At 39.8% G+C, this 21,689-nt stretch overlaps 1 protein-coding gene across 16 annotated transcripts in view; it reads right to left on the bottom strand.

The window, feature by feature from the left end:
* The window catches only part of CAMK2D (calcium/calmodulin dependent protein kinase II delta), a 317,386-nt gene that overhangs the window by 150,428 nt on the left and 145,269 nt on the right, over positions 1–21,689 (bottom strand). For all 16 annotated transcript variants that reach the window (XM_018049187.1, XM_018049192.1, XM_018049193.1 and 13 more), the window contains one exon: positions 4,831–4,885. In XM_018049187.1, coding sequence (XP_017904676.1) covers positions 4,831–4,885 — 55 coding nt within the window. The remainder of the gene's footprint in view (positions 1–4,830; positions 4,886–21,689) is intronic.

Below are 21,689 nucleotides of genomic sequence, written 5' to 3'. Positions count from 1 at the left end.
AGTCTCATATAAAATGGTATCTTACTTTTCCTTGTGTTAGCTGTTCAGTCATGTCCAACTCTGCAACCCGATGGACTGTAGCCTGCCAGGCTCCTCTGTCCATGGAAATTTCCCAGACAAGAATACTGGAGTGGGTCGCCATGCCCTTCTCCAGGAGATCTTCCCAACACAGGGATCAAACCCAGGTCTCCTGAATTGCAGGCCGCTTCTTCACCGTCTGAGCCACCAGGGAAGCCCCTCATAAAACGATACAGAATGATCTTATGCTCGGTGCCTGTGCTCAGTCGCATCTGACTCTTTGCGGCCCACGGACTGTGGCCTGCCAGGCTCCTCTACCCATGGGACTTTCCAGGCAAGAGCACTGGAGCGGGGTGCCACTTCCTACTCCAGGGGCTCTTCCTGACCCAGAGCCTGAATCTGTGTCTCCTGTGCACCCATGTCTCTTCTGTCTCCTGCACTGGCAGGCGGATTCTGTACCAACAGCGCCACCTGGGAAGTGCCACACTATACACATACCCTCCATTATACTTTAAACCATCTCTTGATTGCTTATAACACCTAATAACATGCAAATGCTTGTAGTTGCCAGCTGCAATAAATTCAAGTTTCGCTTTTTTTGATCTAAGATTGGTTAAATTTGTGGATGTCGAACCTTAGGATATGGAGGGCCCACAGTATCTTTTTACTTTATTCCTACCAACACCTTACATATTTCAGGGACTTACTATCATCTACCTGGATGCTAGTAGACCAGGGTTCAACACTTTCACTCTTTTCTTCAGTCTGTGTACGCAGCACAATATCATGGCACAAGGCATCCTATGCTATAATTATTGATTTATTTTCTTTCTCTTGACAGGACTTTAACCTAGAGACTTGTTCTCAAGTACTGTTTTACAACAGAAAACAGTCTTCCACAGTTTGCTTTCACATTTTGATCTGAGTGTGAAATTATTTTGCTACTATTGTTTGTTATCTACAGTGTTCTAGAGATGTAAATTAAAGGGAATATTATGCTTAGTAGGTTTTAAGGCAGATAAAATTTTCTGTGAATAAAAACAAAAGGTATTCATAAAAAAAAAATTAAACTAGCCCTCCACCTTCCAAAAGAAGTGATAATCAATGGAAAATATACGCCTTGTGAAATACTGGAGAGTATTATCAGCATAATAGAATTTTACCAAATTACCATAAAAATGACCAAGTGACTAGGAGCACATACCAGATGTTTTAACAGACACTATGAAACTTGTTACATTTGTGTGTGTGTTGTAAATTCTGCTGACCTGTTGGTTATATAACCAAAATATTCTAGTATGTGATAAAATGCTAGAATATTTAGTTATGTTTTTTTGAAGGCAAACAGTGGTCATTCACCTTCCCTTCAATCAGCTTATCTGCAGTGCCTGGTGCAGAGTGACTACATACCAAGTGTTCATTCAGCTCCCCACTGTAAGGAGTGTATTTTGAAAAATTTTAGCATTGTAATTTGAAATTTGTAAAAATGGAAAATATACATGTTTTCTTAACAACCACAAAACATGCAACTTGACCAGGACTTCAGAACGAATACATATATGATAAAATAGGGCAGGAGGAGGAGGCACAGCAGATTCTCTCAGAGTATTTCTTTTTGAATTTATCTAAATGGGGCATTTATTTTAAAATGCTCAAAAACACTGCTTTCTTCCTCTCCAAAGCATTAGACAAAGTATCTTGCTCTTAGCAGGCATCTATCACATACTTAATAAATAGAATTTCTTAGCTGGGGACAAAAACACAAACGCTTTAAAACAGAGGGAAAAAAGTACTTCATATACCAAGATGTGTGTTGGCTAGCGGAAAAAATTGTTCTTTTTAAAGACGCAATGATACCTTTTTTCTCCAATAGTTAAGACTCGTAAGAAATTTTCTAATATTTAAAAATGGCATCAGGAGTTCCATTAATTCTACCAGAAATCTCAAATGGATGCAAAAAGCATTCTGGCTTCATAGACTAGAAAAGAACTTAAGAAATGTCTAACAAGTTTTTCATCTGGTCCCATGGCCTCATTCTATTTGAGAAAAATGAAGCTTAGAGAAAAGAATGTAAAATGTTTAGCCCCAGGTAGCTCTGAGCCTGAAACTTAAATCTTTCCATTCTGAGTCAGCAGGCTTTCCAGTAAGCCTTAACGTAATTATTCTCTTACGGTATTTACTTAAGAGTGTGATGTTTCTATACTTCATTGTGTATATTCACCCACCAAACACACCATACAGATCTTTTTTGACATGCAGTTCCTGAAATACGTAAGTCATATTCAAATGACTGCCCTTGTCAAAGCCTTATTAGCCATCAGTCCTAGAAATGGACTGGATCTGCTGTATTTCCTAAGGCCAATGGCTCTGCCTGTAGGCCCCTCCCTGAGGACTAGAGTTCTAGCTCCATTACTCCACTGTCTTACCTTCCCTTAGATTTCAGATAAACCCACATCTCTTGCCTCCCGGAGTTGCTGAGGTATGCCTAAAAACCATGCCAGGGGCAGACCTGGAGGAATATGATTCTAAAAAAATCAAGCAGTTAAGTTTTTCCTGTGAAGATACAGTCACTTTCATGAAGCCCTTTCCCACTGATTCCTGAGTCTATTTGCAAAACTGAACTATTAATACTTGGTAGTTGGAAACTATGGACAAATACTTGAATAAAAAATGTAAATTAATGTTAGCAAGAAGAAACTAAGAACTCATGGCCCTTTCTGTTCTGCTTTTTAGAAAAGTCTTCCAATAGAAGAAGCCTCAACACACCTCTAAAAATAGACCTTCCCATTAGATTCTGAATAGCTGACATTCCACAGGGAGTGTGCACAAGTACCACACTGCCAAAACCATCATCAAAAGGACGAGCACAGAGAACATTCCATCTTTAGGAATTTGAGTAGCTATTTTATCTTGGAACCGATTGGCAGAGTAACTTCCAGTTTTTCCCATAAGTATTTCATTGATGTCTTTAAGATCATACTTTTCTTAACTATGTTTTGAATGTATATTTTTCTAAAGCTACTTACTTTTCTTCTCCCTAGAATACCACCATAATTAAATAGAAGATTATTTATTCATATCTGTTATAATCTCTTTTTACTCACTGAACATCTATACTTTTAACTATTGTTTTCCAATTGTCTCTAAAGCTTGAGGCTACTTACTGGACTGTGTTTAACTAGTTTATTAATCTCACTTACTGGAAAAGCATTTTGATGAGAATTGTTGATAACTTTCCTCTTAAACTTTAAACACTGAAGAATAATTGCAACACATTTCATAGTAACAGCAGACATGTCTGGTTTCCTATCCCCAGCAAGCAAGACTTCCCTTCCTGCTATGGACTGAACTTATAGTTGGTCAATGCCAATTGCTGTTATTCTATCCCCTTTACTACTACTTGGTTCAGACATGTGCATCAGAAGCAACTCTAAACAATAATGCACTATCAGATATCTTCTGAGGGACTGCTGGGAAAGGTTTTCCCTATAAATAAAAATATATGAATGGGATTAATATTCCTTTCCCCCTGCCTTTGCAAGTCACCATGATAGCTGAAATAAGGCACCAAATGTGAGAACGTAAGAGGTATCTGAGAGTGAGGATAAACCCACAAACTACAAGGAACAGACTGAAAGATGGAATGAACTTGGTTTCCTAAAGACATCATTGGAGGACTGAATTAACCAAACCTGGTATTAACCTGTCATTAGACATATTTTAGATGAAATAATATTTTTTTCTTATCTATTCCCCAAATATCACAATAAATGCTAGAGAGTAGTCCATCATATGAATGCACTATAATTAAGAAAATTGATTCTCCATTATTGGATCCTTAAGTTGGTTTTCTTTCCCCTCCTCCCAGCCTCCCATAAAGAACAATGCATAAACATCTTTCAAGCTTTATCTGAATTCAGAGTAACAGTTTCCATGGACATTGTTCCAAGAACCAAAATTACTAAGTTATACAATACAGACATTTTTGATTTGAGTATCAATCTGATTTTCAGAAAGTGTATTCTCATTTAACCCCGAGAAGTATTGTGCATGGCCTGTCTCACTACATCCCATTCAGCCAGGTGGGATGCTATGGACTGCTCCCCAAGAGCATGGTCTTCCCTTTATTCTTATTGATAGAACCTTGGTCTCTAATTCTTAGTGTAAGTAAATTTTGGTGTTTCCATTCTTCTTGCCAGTGACTGGTGAGGGGCAGGCATGTAACCTAGTTCTGGCCCATGAGGTGAAAAATGGAAGGTTTACTAGATGAATTGTTCATTCTAAAAAAAAAAAATACGGTACAATATCTTCCAGGATAAATTACCATGTCTGCATGTAGGAAGTTGAACCATGCCAGTCTGAGAACAAAGACAGTGAGCTGGGGTAAAAGATGGGAGTTTGATGATGTTGTTGAACCCCTGAAGTAACACATCTCAAGGGTTCTTGAGTGTTCTTTTTATGTAAGATAGTTACAAATACTTTTAAAAATTCAATGGAAAATTATGTTTATGTACACTGAGGTGCACCATTGTATACTTGGTTTATATTGTACATTGTAAACTGAGAACTACTTATGAGATCACAATGAACAATCCCAAAGCAAACACTCATAACTATTTCCCTTAGGAAGATTAGCTTAAATTTTAAATAAACGATGCTGAGTATTCACCTTTTTTCAAAAGAATTACATTTGAAAATATTATCAGGTCATTAATTTGGACTCCTACTTGGAGAAAAAACGATCTTTAACTCAAAATCTTCATAAATAGCAAAAAAAAAAAAAAAAAAACCCACAAAGTATGCTGTACTTACAAATCAAACACCAAGTAATGGAAGCCCTCTTCTGATATGCTGTCATGAAGTCGCACTAAAACAGAAGAAAACAGGAAAAAGAGAAGACAGTTTGTGTTATATGTATGCCAACAATCAACTTTAAGCCAGGCATTGAATAGGCATCTGTCTCCTAAATTAAAATGTGAGCAACACTATTTTAGCCTCTCATGAGTCAGAATCCTTTATTAGCAGGGCTTGCGTTCACACAGATCCTAGGTTTAAGTTCTGATTCTGATCATTATTAACTGTGTGATCTTAAGCAAATTAATCAACTTGCAAAGATAACAATACCTATACTTTACAGAAAGGTTGAGAATATTAAATAAAGGTAAGGCAATTTGCATATTGCCATGTAAAAACTAAATGTTAATAATTGCTATATCTCCATATGTTAACAGGCTTTAGGCCATTCGACCTCTGAGAGCCTCTACCTTGCCATTCCCTTTCCTATCATCCTAGTTCAGGTCTTCAGAAGACTAGTGAGTGGTCTCTTTGCCTCTGCTCACCCTTTTTTTCTGGGGAATTTCTATATAGCACTCCCCAGCAAACCTGTCAAAACAGTTTTTTTTTAAATTATGCTACTTCTAAAGTCAAGTCACCAAAATCCATTTAACAAGTCATCAGTCAAAACTGTAAAGCTAGATGGGGGAGAATGGATACATGTACATGTATGGCTAAGTCCCTTTGCTGTTCACCTGAAACTACCACAACACTGTTAATCGCCTATACTCTAATACAAAAGGAAAAGTTTAAAGTTTTAAAACAAAGTACAGCTAGAAGTTTTAATAAGATAATCTACTAATTCTTCAAATTAATACTTTAAATTTTTCAGAGAGCTAAACATTCAGAGAGAAACCAAAGTTTCTCTCTTTTGAATTTAAATGTGCTCCTTGTTTACTGGAAGATAACCACACAGGTAAAACTCCCGCACTGTTCTTCCTTCTGTTTATTTCAAATAAGCCCCCGACTCCCCCAACTCACCCCCATAGATGGTAAATTCTTCCTATTTATACAATCACTTAGGGTAGCTTGGCTTTTACTGAGAGCAACAGAGGCCAGGAAAAGCAACCAACTCAGGACACAGTGCTTTTCAAAAGTCACCACAAAAGGATCAGGACATCTATTAATATTGTGATTTGTCCTGAGTATAATCCTGGTGCAGTGATGACCGCCATATGGAAAATGTGGTTTCAGTAGGACACATTGTCACACAAGCTACAGTAAGCCACAAAGGGAGTTTGTAGTACTCATGAAACTCCCAAGCCATTCTTTACAATCCAATTCCATCCCCTGAAGATATCATCCTTGGCCCACTGTTAGTCTATTCTGAATCCCTCTCCAGAAATTTCTCCAAAGTAGAGAAAGAGAGGCATTTATTCCCCCATAATTGTGGGTTATCATTTGTAAAACGTGGATTTTTCTATTATCACAAACATGAGAAGGGGGCCCACATGACAGGCACCTGGGAGTGTGGCCACTTCAGCTCAGCTCAGCTCCTCTGTTTGTCTCTAGAGCACATGGAATGTAAACACGCTGGAGCGCCCCTCTTACCTGGTTTCTCATAGTGTCACCTTTGAATTTAAGGATGCAGCCTATTTTATTTTTACTAACAAACTCGAATATCTGTCCTTTTTTAGTACATAGAATTTCTTTCTCATCAACACTACCAAACAGGAACCATATTTTAAAAAGTCGTTGCATCCCACACAGACTTGGCAAATAGTAGATGGTCTTTCTTAAACTCAGTTTTGAGCATTTACTATGCCACATGCTAGGCATTCTTCCCTCTTTTTGGATAAACATTTTCATCAAAGCTCAGTATACCTATAAGTATCTAAAACAAAATCATCAAAGCTCAGTATACCTATATATGTCTGAAACAAAACGACTAATTTGCAATTTTCTTGTAACTTTAACTGGCAATATCAGAGATCACAAGCTTCATCCATAAATTCGGAGTGACAAAGATAAGGAGATAAAGACTGCTGAGTGCTTATGTCTCAGTCATCTGTTTTTAATGTGCCTGCTACCTTTGCTTAAATTTATTCTGCCAAAGAAAATCAAAAGTTTGGCTCAAGGATGAGTCTTCCACTCATAGTCATTCAGCACAGTGAGGAAAGCCACACCATGGGTGATAACTCACTGAGTTTCTTATTTGACATAGTTGCATAGATACCTCACTGAGTAGCTGTAACACAATATGTGGGGCTTTTTACATTTAATTTTTAAAAACTTTCAAAATTTTTATTTGGGTATGCCCAGTTAACAATACTGTGAGAGTTTCAAGTAAACAGCAGAGGGAGTCAGCCATACACATACATGTATCCATTCTCCCCCAAATCCACCCCCCCCATTCAGGCGGTCATATAACACTGAACAGAGTTCCACGTGTACATTCAAATAACGGTATGGCTACAGAGGCAGAAATTTCAGGTACAAGTGGAGAAGCAATACTAATTTCTGGTTATATCTGGAACAAAATTTCAGATTACCACCACCTTATTAATACCTGGATATAATTATCATTTGGAAGTGAATAACTTTTTGAACAAGTCAAGAGTTGCTCAAGCCTGATCATCAAACTTACATTATATGGGGTCAAAACCAGTTTCACCAAAGCATTTTGTCAGGAAGCACATGATAATGGTTAAAAATAAACCATGTGATAAAGTTCAATCGTTTTGCATCACACAACTCTAAAAGAATCTCTACTATTTCTAACCAGCCATTTGACCAGGTGAGATTAATTGTGAATGATTTGTTATTGATATAGTAGAAAAAAAAACTAGCATTATCTTTACATGGGATAAATACACATTTTCTTTATTCCTTCCTTCATTTCTTCCTTATGATTTTCCTCCCTTCCTTCTACTGCCTTTTAAAAATAAAGAATTAAAAATGAATAAATGAAATTATTTTCATTAACCAAACTATGTCATACAGTCTTCACATGGATGTGCCATGTGTGTACAATTGCTTGGAGGAAGGCTTTGTTCCTTTTAAAACTTCTAGCTCTTCAACTATTAGTCTCTTGTTATTGACGATATGTTTGAGAGCCTGGAGATGGTGTTTTGCACAGTCAGACATTTCTCTTTCTCTCAAGCCTTCTCTGTCAGTCAAAAGTATCCATTCTTTTATCCTTTTTTCCTCTTTAATAGTTTCTCACGGGTTGAAAATCGTATTTACTTTTATAAAAGCTTACATAAATAACCCAATTCCTTTTCACACCAGAGGAATTATGGGATGTTCTGTTCACCACAGCTGGCAACCCAGACTGACTGCAGAGCCAGCCGGGAGAGCGCCGCAGCTGCCGCACGAGGAGGCAGGCTGCCCCAGGTTCTTGCTAGGAGCGCGCTATGCTATCGCCACAGGCGGCACGGACGGGTGCACACAGCTAACCTAATTACACTCAGCCCTAAGATGCCTTTAGAAAGACACTTGAAAGAAGTTAGTGAGAAAGGCATTTGAGAGAAAAGGTTATACTCATTCTTTCAGCAGTCTTTCTTTCCTTGACAGAGAGAGCGTGTGTGTGCATTTAGTCCCGGCAAGAACACTGGAGTGGGTTGCCATTCCCTTCTCCAGGGCATCCTCCTGACCCAGGGATTGAACCTGCATCTCCTGCACTGGCAGGCGGATTCTTTCCCACCGAGCCACCTGGAGAACCCTTTGCGAAGTTTGCTCAGAGGTAAAAACAAGTGTAATAGTTATCCAGGAGAAACATTTAAATTCTAAGGCATTAAGTAGGAGATCTATAAAGGTGGAAAAGGTGCTTCTGAGGCTAAAATGTTTCCAAATTTAGCAGACCCAAAGCCTATTACTTTTCCTCTCTCTCTTGAATGATATTATAAATCATTCAAGATTAAATTAAAACTAAGCATAGTAGGGCAATACAGCCAATGTTATCATAATACTAAAAGAGTCATTCATACCGAACAGACTGCATTGCATCCTCATAGTCACTGTCAGTTCTGAGCAACAGTCCTGGTTATAAACGAGGGGAGTTCTGCATTTTTAGTTTTCTCTGTTGCGAGGATTGAGGGTGTAGATTTGTCTCACATACTGGGGTGCAAAAATGACAGCTTGTTAGTCAGATACTTTTTACAGTCTCACTGGCAGTTAATTACATCTATTTCATGACTAGAGCAAGCATTAGCTAAGTTCGGCCATGCAAGGCACCAAACCTTCTCAAAAAAGTGAAAGTTTGAAGTTAAAGTAGCTCAGTCATGTCCGACTCTGCGACTCTGTGCGACTGTACAGTCCATGGAATTCTCCAGGCCAGAATACTGGAGTGAGTAGCCTTTCCATTCTCCAGGGGATCTTCCCAACCCAGGGATAAAACCCAGGTCTCCTGGATTGCAGGAGGATTCTTAATCAACTGAACTATCAGGGAAGCCCCTATCAAAAACAGGGATGCCAATATGTAGCTCATTTGTTAATTTTAAAACATATTTATTAGTCTCTGTTTATTCTAACAGTCAAATGGCACTACTCCAGAAGGAAATTTTAGCTCAACCATTACTCTTGGCTCTTGTGGCAAAGCTTGTCATTTCTAGACAGCCAACTTCACAAATACAAAACAAAGAAGCACCGAAAACCAAACGCAAAATAAAAGCAACATTTCTAGAACACTGAAGGCACATCTGCATAAATGCTTTGTTTTTCCTAGTCTTTCTTATAACACGAGTAATACATTTAATAAAACACCATTTTTAAATTTTATAATTAAATTTTACTTTTAGACAATTTGCTATATAAATGTTAGCTTTCGTTCCTGTGTACCAAAGGTAACGTTTTGCAAAACTATAGCACAATATCACACCCAGGATGTGGACATGGATCCAGTCAGGATACAGAAACAACTTCTTTAAGGATCATTCCTGTTGCTCTCTTCAGGCCCTCCTAAGCCCAGCCAATCACTAATCTCTTTCCCATTTGTACTGCTTAATCATTTCAGGAATGAAACAAAGTGAAATAACGTATGTAACTTTCTGGGACTGTCATTTTCATTTAGCATGATTCTCTGGTGGTTGTCCCCTGGTTCGATTCCTGTTTCCGGAAGATCCACTGGAGAAGGGATAGGCTACCCACTGCAGTATTCTTGGGCTTCCCTTGTGGCTCAGCTGGTAAAGAATGCACCCGCAATGCGGGAGACCTGGGTTCGATCCCTGGGTTGCAAAGATCCCCTGGAGAAGGGAAAGGCTACCCACTCCAGTATTCTGGCCTGGAGAACTCCATGGACTGTGTAGTCCATGGGGTCAGGAAGGGTCGGGCACGACTGAGCCACTTTCACTTTCTGGTTGCTCTGTCCATCCACAGCTCATCCCTTTTTACTGCTCATTATATGGCTGTGCCATGGTTAGTCAACCATAGAAGGACATCTGGGCTTTTTTTTTTCTTCTTAAGTTTTTGGTTTTTTGTAAATAACTGTTGTGAAAATTTGTGTGTATGTTTTGTGTGACCCTAAGTCTTCAGTTCTATAGGATAAATGCCCAGGATTATAATTTTAATTGTTGGCTTATATGACAGTTGCATATTTGATTTCTGAAGAAACTACCAAACCGTTTCCCAGAGTTGCTGGACCCCTTTACATTCCCACCAACAATGTATGAGTGATCCAGTTACCCTGCATCCAGTTTCCCCAGCACATGTGGAAACAGCATAATTTTAAAAATCGCCCCAGGATAAAAATATTAATTTAGGATGTATGGATTTGAAAAATACACATTCTATTTCTTTGAAATATGAATCCTTGTATATATAGTTTATTTTATTTTAAAGTAGAAAAGAAAAGCAGATAAAGATATACATATTTCTTTTGTTATTATTGTCAAAGTCAATAGTCATATACCATTCATAAACTGATTTTTTTCCACTTGTCTTAACAAGAAACTTTAAAAGTTTGGGTATAAAACATTTGGAGATTTGATTTAGCTGTCAAAGGCAAACAAACTGATCAGATGCAAACTACAGTTTATTCTCATTTTAGATACTGGACACATAAATTTCTAAGGTTGCTTGAGTTATGTATTTAGACAATATTCTGAGCAATATGCCTCATTAATAAAAGCAAAATAAGCCACTATTCAGTACTCAAAAGTAAAATAACTTTAAAACCAGAAATTAAAAAAAATTTTTTTTTGGCTGCCTGTGTAATAACGTGCAGGATCTTAAGGATCAAACTAGTACCTGCTACATTAGCAGCACAGAGTCTTAACCACTGGACTGCCAGGGGAAGTCTCTCAAAATTTATTTTAATAAAATTTCAAATTTTTTTCTGAAGTGACAAGAAAATCTTTGTAAACTTAGCATTAATTAACATTTAGGGATTCGTTGGCGGTTCAGTGGTAAAGAATCTGCCTGTCAATGCAGAAGATGTGGGTTTGATCCCTTGGTCAGGAAGATCCCCTGGAGAAGGAAATGGCAACCCACCCCAGTATTCTTGCCTGGGAAATCCCATGGACAGAGGAGCCTTGCAGGCTATAGTCTACAGGGTTGCAAAAGAGTCAGACATGTCGTAGGGACTAAACAACAACAATTAACATTATATTGTATTTAAAAGCAATTCATCACTAGTACTTGAGACAAAGGAACTACAATTAAGGACTTACTGAGAAAAGCAGATATAATTATTACATGAAAATTCAATGGGGAATGCCATCCATGTTAATTTTAAAACTATTCTGTTTGTACACACAAAAACCCATTGGAACACAAGATCCATCCTTGAGAGTCAGAGCATATCAACCCTGTTGACCACGATCTGCATCCTTATTCTCAAATTCCCATCGGATTTCTCGAAGCTAATCTAAAGTCTAGTTTAGATTAGCTTCAATATCTATAGGATCAGGTTAGTAATATTCAGGGCTGACTAGAGGAAATCACAGTGTCTTCTAAGAGTTCAGATCAAGTTACAAGTTCACATTACGCAAAGGAGCTTCTGGCTGGTCAAAGAATTACACTCTGGGAAGATGGTCAAAGTGAGGAGAAATGACCAATAACTATAGACTATATGGTCACCAGCTACACTGATCACATGACATCAAAAGACCAGAGAGAACAACTCTTTTGCATGAAAGAACAGAATTTCAGAGATGTTTAATGAAATAGACAAATGGATAGTTCTTTTAATATCGGTTCATGCTCATTTTTAAAATAAATTATATATGTGAGAAGAAGTTACAGACACTGAGTAATATCTGGAAATATTCTTTGTTTTCTTTGAAGAATAACTTGAGATTATCTGATTGTACATAGTCACTTCTTGGAATAGTCAATCATCAATTCATGTTTCTTGTATTTAAAAAAATCTTCCCTCTTTCAATTCTGCATCAATATTATTGGTTTATGTGTCTAAATAAGTGATTCCAACTTTCTTCACTTTCTTCTTGCCTTATTTTTCTGCTATTCCACCTTCTAATACTTATGCAAAGCTAATGAGATCATTCATGTATCTCTTCAAATAATAGGAATATTGAAAAGAAAAGAAGTTATTGTCATCAGATCACTTGCATAGTAAAGAAATCTCAAGATAGTGCACTTTTATATTGCACTTCAATTATAAGGTGTTAACAGAGGCTTGAGTTAATACTGTATTTCTGATGGATTTGTACAGAATGTACGCACCTATCTACTATGTATTAAATGGGTAAGAATGTCTGGTGAAGAAGGCAAAAGTTGGCCATGTGCGGTTCCTCTGTTCTAAGCACCTGAAGAGCATCGCTATAATTCCCATTGCAGAGCCCAGTACTGATCTACCTCTCAGCCTGCTATCATCTGGGTCAAAAAGAGAAGCCCTATTGCTGGTAACTGCCCACCAGGCTGCTCAGGGGGCTCCATATTTAATCAGCAAGACACCAACACATTAAATCTCTTAAAGTATTACCATACTAAGCTACATTTAAGATTAAACAAGAGCTATGCTATTTATGATAAACTAGGGATATTACACTCGAAGGATTCTGCATCATGCCAAAGAATAGACCAGATAAAGACCCACCCCCTCTTTTTGTTTTCAAAAGTTCAGATCAAGGCCGTATTTAAAATAAGAATAAAATATACTGAAGTGTGTTTCACATTTAAAGGTAACCACTTTTTTATATACTTAAAAATATATTTTTTTATATACTTAAAAAAATAACTATAGATCACAGAAAAATGCTTGATTAGTACTGGGTTACATGAACCTATTGGGCTTCCGCCAGCCAATGCAGGAAATAAAGGAGGCCTGGGTTTGATCCCTGGGTCAGGAAGGTCCTCTGGAGGAGGAAATGGCAACCCACTCCAGCATTCTTGCCTGGAAAACCCCATGGACAGAGGAGCCTGGTGGGTGACTGTCCTTGGAGTCACAAAGAGTCAGATGTGACGGCGACTGAGCACACACACACACACACCTGAGCCTGTAAGAGGATCCCATAAGGTTCTTTCCAGCCCTAAGTGTCTCCATCTCAACATGATTATAGCAAATAAACAATATGGGAAAGAAGCAATACATTTATTACCAATACAAGGTTGAATACAATCACCGACATTTAAGGCTTTTCCTTCCCCAACATTCAACACATTTAAATTCAAAACCTATTCCAATTTGAAGACATTGCGAGTAGCACTGACATATACACACTACCATGCCGGAAACAGACGGCTAGCGGGAAGCAGCTATAGAGCGCAGGGGGCTCAGCTCAGTGCTCTGTGACCACCTGGAGGAGCGGGGCAGGGGTGCAGCGGGAAAAAGGATCAAGAGGCAGAGCATGCACACACACGCGTGTATACACACACTTGTGGCACAGCAGAAACCAAGGCAACCGTGTAAAGCAATTATCCTCCAATTAAAACTGTTTTAAAAATTAAAAATACTACATTTTATTTTGGATCTGTTTTAATAAATAACCAGAGAGAAAAACTTAAAACATTTATTGCAACCAATTAAAATTAAGTCCTTTTCAAAAATGTACTGAGCAGATGCATTGCTTTTCTGATAATATCCCTTGGAGAACAGAATAAATGGAAAACTTACTATTATAAGTCATCCTCTCTTTGCAACTTCATGCCATATTATCTTAATACTTACAACCGACTTTTCCCTAGAGATTCACCAGCCCAAATGCTCTCATCTTTCAAACCCCTTTCTGAAATTCATTTGTTGAATAAAGTAACTTTCCAAATTTTAGTCACTCCATGAGCAGGAAATGGTCTGTCTAGTCAAGGTCTAGTCAAGGCTACGGTTTTTCTAGTAGTCATGTATGGATGAGAGTTGGATTATAAAGAAAGCTGAGGGCCGAAGAAATGCTGCTTTTGAACGGCAGTGCTGGAGAGAGTCCTTGAGAGTCCCGTGGACTGCAAGGAGATCCAACCAGTCCATCCTAAAGGAGATCAGTCCTAATGATCATTGGAAGGACTGATGCTGAAGCTGAAGCTCCAATACTTTGGCCACCTGATGAGAAGAACTGACTTATTTGAAAAGACCCTGATGCTGAGAGACACTGAAGATGGGAAGAGAAGGGGACGACAGAGGATGAGATACTTGGATGGCATCACCGACTCAACGGACATGAGTTTGAGTAAACTCCAGGAGTTGGTAATGAACAGGGAGGCCTGGCGTGCTACAGTCCATGGGGTCTCAAAGAGTCAGACGTGACTAAGCGACTGAACTGAACTGAAGCAGGAAATACATGAGCTTAAAATTCTACTAAAATTATAAAAAAGTGCAATGTAAAACTGTATCCATATTATGTTATTCCAATATTTTTCTAGAACTACTTTCATGCTGAAAGTACTTAAAGATATCAGTCTATCTCCTATGGATAATATACACAAAAGACAAAGCACATGAAAAAGAACATTCTCTAATTTTAGGTTCAAACATGAAAATTATTTATGAATTTACTCAAGAGACAGATATCATAGTAGTAATAAGGGATATTCACATATATAGCCACAGGCGCTGGTATGCTAATCAGTGCCAGTAAGCACCAGGTGAAAGCGTGACAGTGTTTAGTTGCTCAGTCGTGTCTGCCTCTTTGCAACCCCATGGAATGCAGCCCGCCAGACTCCTCCCTCTGTCTGTGGCATTCTCCAGGCAAGAATACTGGAGTGGGTTGCCATGCCCTTCTCCAAAGCACCAAGTACCTGTTAATATATTTTTGGTTAAGCATTCGATAGAACAGCTAGTTCACCTAGGTCAATAATTTTTTCTTTAAAAAATTGCCCATTTATCATGCAACTGAGGAAGCTATAACAAGTGTCAGACATCACAAACATCTGGTGCATTTGCCTGCCTCATACACATCTCATATCAAACAAGCTCAAGGAACTTACGCATGATCTTTTCCCTAAATCCTGCTCTATTCAGTGTCTTCCATATCTTCCCCATTACTCAGGATAAAAATCCTCAATGTATTTTTGACTCATTTCTCTGAGTTCCAATATCCAATTTGAAAGCAATTCCTTCAAAACATATGTGGAAAAACAAAACAAAACAAAAAAAAGCTAGGTTTCAGTCCTGCCCCCTCACTGTCCTTAGCACAGCAGCCAGAAGAAAACTCAGCTCAGTTCAGTGGCTCAGTCATGTCCAACTCTTTGTGACCCCATGGACTGCAGCATGCCAGGCCTCCCTGTCCATTACCAGCTCCCGGAGTTCACTCAGACTCATGTCCATCGAGTCGGTGATGCCATTCAACCATCTCATTCTCTGTCATCCCCTTCTCTTCCCACCTTCGATCTTCCCCAGCATCAGGGTCTTTTCAAATGAGTCAGTTCTTCGCATCACATGCCCAAAGTATTGGAGTTTCAGCCTCACCATCAGTCCTTCCAATGAATCTGCTAAGTCACTTCAGTCATGTCCGACTCTGTGTGACCCCATAGACGGCAGCCCACCAGGCTCCTCCGCCCCTGGGATTCTCCAGGCAAGAACACTGGAGTGGGTTGCCATTTCCTTCTCCAATGCATGAAAGTGAAAAGTGAAAGGGAAGTCGCTTAGTCGTGTCTGACTCTTCGCGACCCCATGGACCGCAGCCTACCAGGCTCCTCTGTCCATGGGATTTTTCAGGCAAGAGTACTGGAGTGGGTTCCAATGAAAATTCAGGACTGATTTCCTTTAGGATGACTGGTTCGATCTCCTTCCTGTCCAAGGACTTTCAATAGTCTTCTTCAACACCACAGTTCAAAAGCATCCATTCTTTGGCACTTAGCTTTCTGTATAGTCCAAGTCTCATATCCATACATGACTACTGGAAAAACCACAGCTTTCATTAGACAGACCTTCGTTAGCAAAGTAATGTCTCTGCTTTTCAATATGCTGTCCAGGTTGGTCATAACTTTTTCCAAGCAGCAAGTGCCTTTTAATTTCATGGCTGCAGTCACCATCTGCAGTGATTTTGGAGCCCCCCAAAATAAAGTCTGTCACTGTTTCCATTGTTTCCCCATCTATTTGCCGTGAATTGACAGGACCAGATGCCATGATCTTAGTTTTCTGAATGTTAAGTTTTAAGCCAGTTTTTTCACTCTCCTCTTTCACTTTCATCAAGAGGCTCTGTAGTTCTTCTTTGCTTTCTGTCATAAGAGTGGGGTCCTCTGCATATCTGAGGTTACTGCTATTTCTCCAGCCAACCTTGATTCCAGCTTGTGCTTCATCCAGCCAGCATTTTGCATGATGTTCTCTGCATATAAGTTAAATAAGCAGGGTGACAATATAAAGCCTTGATATACTCCTTTCCTGATTTGGAACCAGTCTGTTGTTCAATGTTTCAGTTCTAACTGCTGCTTCTTGATCTGCATACAGATTTTTCAGGAGGCAGGTCAGGTGGTCTGGTAGTCCTATCTCTTTAAGAATTTCCCACAGTTTATTGTGATTTACACAGTTAAAGACTTTGGCATAGTCAATAAAGCAGGAGTAGATGTTTTTCTGGAACGTTCTTGCTTTTTCGATGATCCAACGGATGCTGGCAATTTGATTTCTGGTTCCTCTGCCTTTTCAAAATCCAGCTTGAACATCTGGAATTTCACAGTTCATGGACTGTTGAAGCCTGGCTTGGAGAATTTTGAGCATTACTTTGCTAACATGTGAGATGAGTACAATTGTGAGGTAGTTTGAGCATTCTTTGGCATTGCCTTTCTTTGGGATTAGAATGAAAACTGACCTTTTCCAGTCCTGTGGACACTGTTGTTTTCCAGATTTGTTGGCACATTGAGTGCAGCACTTTCACAGCATCATCTTTCAGGATTTGAAATAGCTCAACTGGAATTTCATCACCTCCACTAGCTTTGTTCGTAGTGATGCTTCAGAAGGCCCACATGACTTCACATTCCAGGACGTCTGGCTCTAGGTGAGTGATAACACCATCGTGATTATCTGGGTTGTGAAAATCTTTTTTGTATAGTTCTGTGTATTCTTGTCATCTCTTCTTAGTATCTTCTGCTTCTGCTAGATCCATACCATTTCTGACCTTTATTGTGCCCATCTTTGCATGAAATGTTTCCTTGGTATCTCTAATTTTCTTGAAGAGATCTCTAGTCTTTCCCATTCTATTGTTTTCCTATTTCTTTGCACTGATTGCTGAGGAAGGCTTTCTTATCTCTCCTTGCTATTCTTTGGAACTCTGCATTCAGATGCTTGTATCTTTCCTTTTCTCCTTTGCTTTTCACTTCTCTTCTTCTCACAGCTATTTGTAAGGCCTCCTCAGACAGCCATTTTGCCTTTTTGCATTTCATTTTCTTGGGGATGATCTTCATCCCTGACTTCTGTACAATGTCACAAACCTCTGTGCATAGTTTTTCAGGCACTCTATTAGATCTAATCCCTTAAATCTATTTGTCACTTTCACTGTATAATCGTAAGGGATTTGATTTAAGTCATACCTGAATGATCTAGTGGTTTTCCCTACTTTCTTCAATTTAAGTCCAATTTCCCTGGAGAAGGAAATGGCAACCCACTCCAGTATTCTTGCCTGGAGAATCCTATGGACAGAGGAGCCTGGTTGGCTACAGTCCACGGGGTCGCAAAGAGTTGGAGTTCATGATCTGAGCCACAGTCAGCTCCTTGTCTTGTTTTTGTTGACTATATAGAGCTTCTCCATCTTTGGCTGCAAAGAATATAATTAATCTGATTTCAGTATTGACCATCTGGTGATGTCCATATGCAGAGTCTTCTCTTGTGTTGTTGGAAGAGGGTGTTTGCTATGACCAGTGTGTTCTCTTGGCAAAACTCTATTAGCCTTTGCCCTGCTTCATTCTGTACTCCAAGGCCGAATTTGCCTGTTACTCCAGGTGTTTCTTGACTTCCTACTTTTGCATCCAGTCCCTTATAATGCAAAGGACATCTTTTTTTGGGTGTTAGTTCTAAAAGATCTTGTAGGTCTTCATTGAACCATTCAACTTAAGCTTGTTCAGCATTACTGGCTGGGGCACAGACTTGGATTATTGTGATACTGAATGATTTGCCTTGGAAATGAACAGAGATCATTCTGTTGTTTTTGAGATTGCATCCAAGTACTGCAGTTTGGACTCTTTTGTTGACTGTGATGGCTACTCTATTTCTTCTAAGGGATTCTTGCCCACAGCAGTAGATATAATGGTCATCTGAGTTAAATTCACCCATTCCAGTCCATTTAGTTTGCTGATTCCTAAAATGTAGATGTTCACTCTTGCCATCTTCTGTTTGACCACTTCCAATTTGCCTTGATTCATAGACCTAATATTCACTCAATACTGCTCTTTACAGCATCAGACTTTACTTCCATCACCAATCACATCCAGAACTGGGTATTGCTTTTGCCTTGGCTCTGTCTCTTCATTCTTTCTGGAGTTATTTCTCCACTGATTTCCAGTAGCATATTGGGCACCTACCAACTGGGGGAGTTCATCTTTCAGTATACTATCTTTTTGCCTTTTCAAACTGTTAATGGGATTCTCAAGGCAAGAATACTAAAGTGGTTTGCCATTCCCTTCTCCAGTGGACCACATTTTGTGAGACCTCTCCACCATGACCCGTCTAGCATGGCTCATAATTTCAATGAGTTAGATAAGGCTGTGGTCCATGTGATCAGATTAGTTAGTTTTCTGTGACTGTGCTTTTCAGTCTGTCTGTCCTCTGATGGAGAAGGATAAGAGCTTATGGAAGCTTCCTGATGGGACAGACTGACTTGGGGGAACCTGGGTCTTGTTCTGATGGGCGGGGCCATGCTCAGTAAATCTTTAATCTAATTTTCTGCTGATGGGTGGGGCTGTGTTCCTTCCCTGTTATTTACCCGGGGCCAAACTATGGTGGAGGTAGTGAAGATGATGGCAATCTCTTTCAAAAGGTCCCATGCGTGCACTGCTACACTCAGTGTCCCCAGCACTGCAGCAGGCCACCACCCACCCACGCCTCTGCCAGAGACTCCTGGCCACTCACGGGAAAGTCTGGGTCAGTGTCCTGTGGGGTCACTGCTCCTTTCTCCTGGGTCCTGGTGCACACAAGGTTCTGTTTGTGCCCTCCAAGAGTCTGTTTCCCCAGTCCTGTGTAAGTTCTGACGCTTCTATGGTGGGGTTAATGGTGACCTCCTCCAAGAGGGCTTATGCCATACCCAGGTCTACTGCACCCAGAGCCCCTGCGGCAGTCTACTGCTGACCCGTACCTCCACAGGAGACACTCAAATACAATCTGGCCTCAGTCTCTGTGGGATCTCTGGGTCCTGGTATGCACAGAATAAACCTATTAAGACTTAAATCTGATTAACAGCCCACTGCTCAGAATCTTCCAATGACTCTCCAACTGCCTCTGAATAAAAGCCAAAACCTACAGCCTATATTTCAGTTCAGTTCAGTCGCTCAGTCATGTCCGACGCTTTGAGACCCCATGAATTGCAGCCTGCCAGGCCTCCCTGTCCATTACCAACTCCTGGAGTTCACTCAGACTCACGTCCATCGAGTCAGTGATGCCATCCAGCCATCTCATCCTCGGTCGTCCCCTTCTTATCCTACCCCCAATCCCTCCCAGCATCAAAGTCTTTTCCAATGAGTCAACTCTTCGCATGAGGTGGCCAAAGTATTGGAGTTTCAGCTTTAGGATCATTCCTTCCAAAGAAAGGATCTCCTTGCAGTCCAAGGGACTCTCAAGAGTCTTCTCCAACACCACAGTTCAAAAGCATCAATCCTTCGGTGCTCAGCCTTCTTCACAGTCCAACTCTCACATCCATACATGATCACAGGAAAAACCATAGCCTTGACTAGATGGACCTTAGTCGGCAAAGTAATGTCTCTGCTTTTGAATATGCTATCTAGGTTGGTCATAACTTTTCTTGCAAGGAGTAAGCGTCTTTTAACTTCATGGCTGCAGTGACCATCTGCAGTGATTTTGGAGCCCCCCAAAATAAAGTCTGACACTGTTTCCCCATCTATTTCCCATGAAGTGATGGGACCGGATGCCATGATCTTCGTTTTCTGAATGTTGAGGTTTAGGCCAGCTTTTTCACTCTCCTCTTTCACTTGCATCAAGAGGCTTTTTAGTTCCTCTTCACTTTCTGCCATAAGGGTGATGTCATCTGCATATCCGAGGTTATTGATATTTCTCCTGTCAATCTTGATTCCAGCTTGTGTTTCTTCCAGTCCAGCCTTTCTCATGATGTACTCTGCATATAAGTTAAATAAGCAGGGTGACAATATACAGCCTTGACGTACACCTTTTCCTATTTGAAACCAGTCTGTTGTTCCATGTCCAGTTCTAACTGTTGCTTCCTGACCTGCATACAGATTTCTCAAGAGGCAGGTCAGGTGGTCTGGTATTCCCATCTCTCTCAGAATTTTCCACAGTTTATTGTGATCCACACAGTCAAGGGCTTTGGCATAGTCAATAAAGCAGAAATAGATGTTTTTCTGGAACTCTCTCACTTTTTCAATGATCCAGCGGATGTTGGCAATTTGATCTCTGGTTCCTCTGCCTTTTCTAAAACCAGCTTGAACATCTGGAAGTTCATGGTTCATGTATTGCTGAAGCCCGGCTTGGAGAATTTTGAGCATTACTTCACTAGCATGTGAGATGAGTGCAATTGTGTGGTAGTTTGAGCATTCTTTGGTATTGCCTTTCTTTGGGATTGGAATGAAAACTGACCTTTTCCAGTCCTATGGCCACTGCTGAGTTTTCCAAATTTGCTGGCATATTGAGTGCAGCACTTTCACAGCATCATCTTTCAGGATTAGAAATAGCTCAACTGGAATTCCATCACCTCCACTAGCTTTGTTCATAGTGATGCTTTCTAAGGCCCACTTGACTTCACATTCCAGGATGTCTGCTCTAGATGAGTGATCACACCATCGTGATTATCTGGGTCGTGAAGATCTTTTTTGTACAGTTCTTCTGTGTATTCTTGCCACCTCTTCTTAATAACGTCTGCTTCTGTTAGGTCCAGACCATTTCTGTCCTCGAGCCCATCTTTGCATGAAATGTTCCCTTGGTATTTCTAATTTTCTTGAAGAGATCTCTAGTCTTTCCCATTCTGTTCTTTTCCTCTATTTCTTTGCACTGATCGCTGAAGAAGGCTTTCTTATCTCTTCTTGCTATTCTTTGTAACTCTGCATTCAGATGCTTATATCTTTCATTTTTTTCCTTGGCTTTTCGCTTCTCTTCTTTTCACAGCTGTTTGTAAGGCCTCCCCAGACAGCCATTTTGCTTCTTTGCATTTCTTTTCCAAGGGGATGGTCTTGATCCCTGTCTCCTGTACAGTGTCACGAACCTCTGTCCATAGTTCATCAGGCACTCTATCTATCAGATCTAGGCCCTTAAATCTATTTCTCACTTCCACTGTATAATCATAAGGGATTTGATTTAGGTCATAACTAAATGGTCTAGCAGTTTTCTCTACTTTCTT

This window comes from Capra hircus, chromosome 6 (assembly GCF_001704415.2).
Source record: "Capra hircus breed San Clemente chromosome 6, ASM170441v1, whole genome shotgun sequence".
Taxonomy (NCBI): Eukaryota; Metazoa; Chordata; class Mammalia; order Artiodactyla; family Bovidae; genus Capra; species Capra hircus.
Note: the sequence above shows the minus strand (reverse complement) of the source record. Positions and strands in the feature narration are given on the sequence as shown.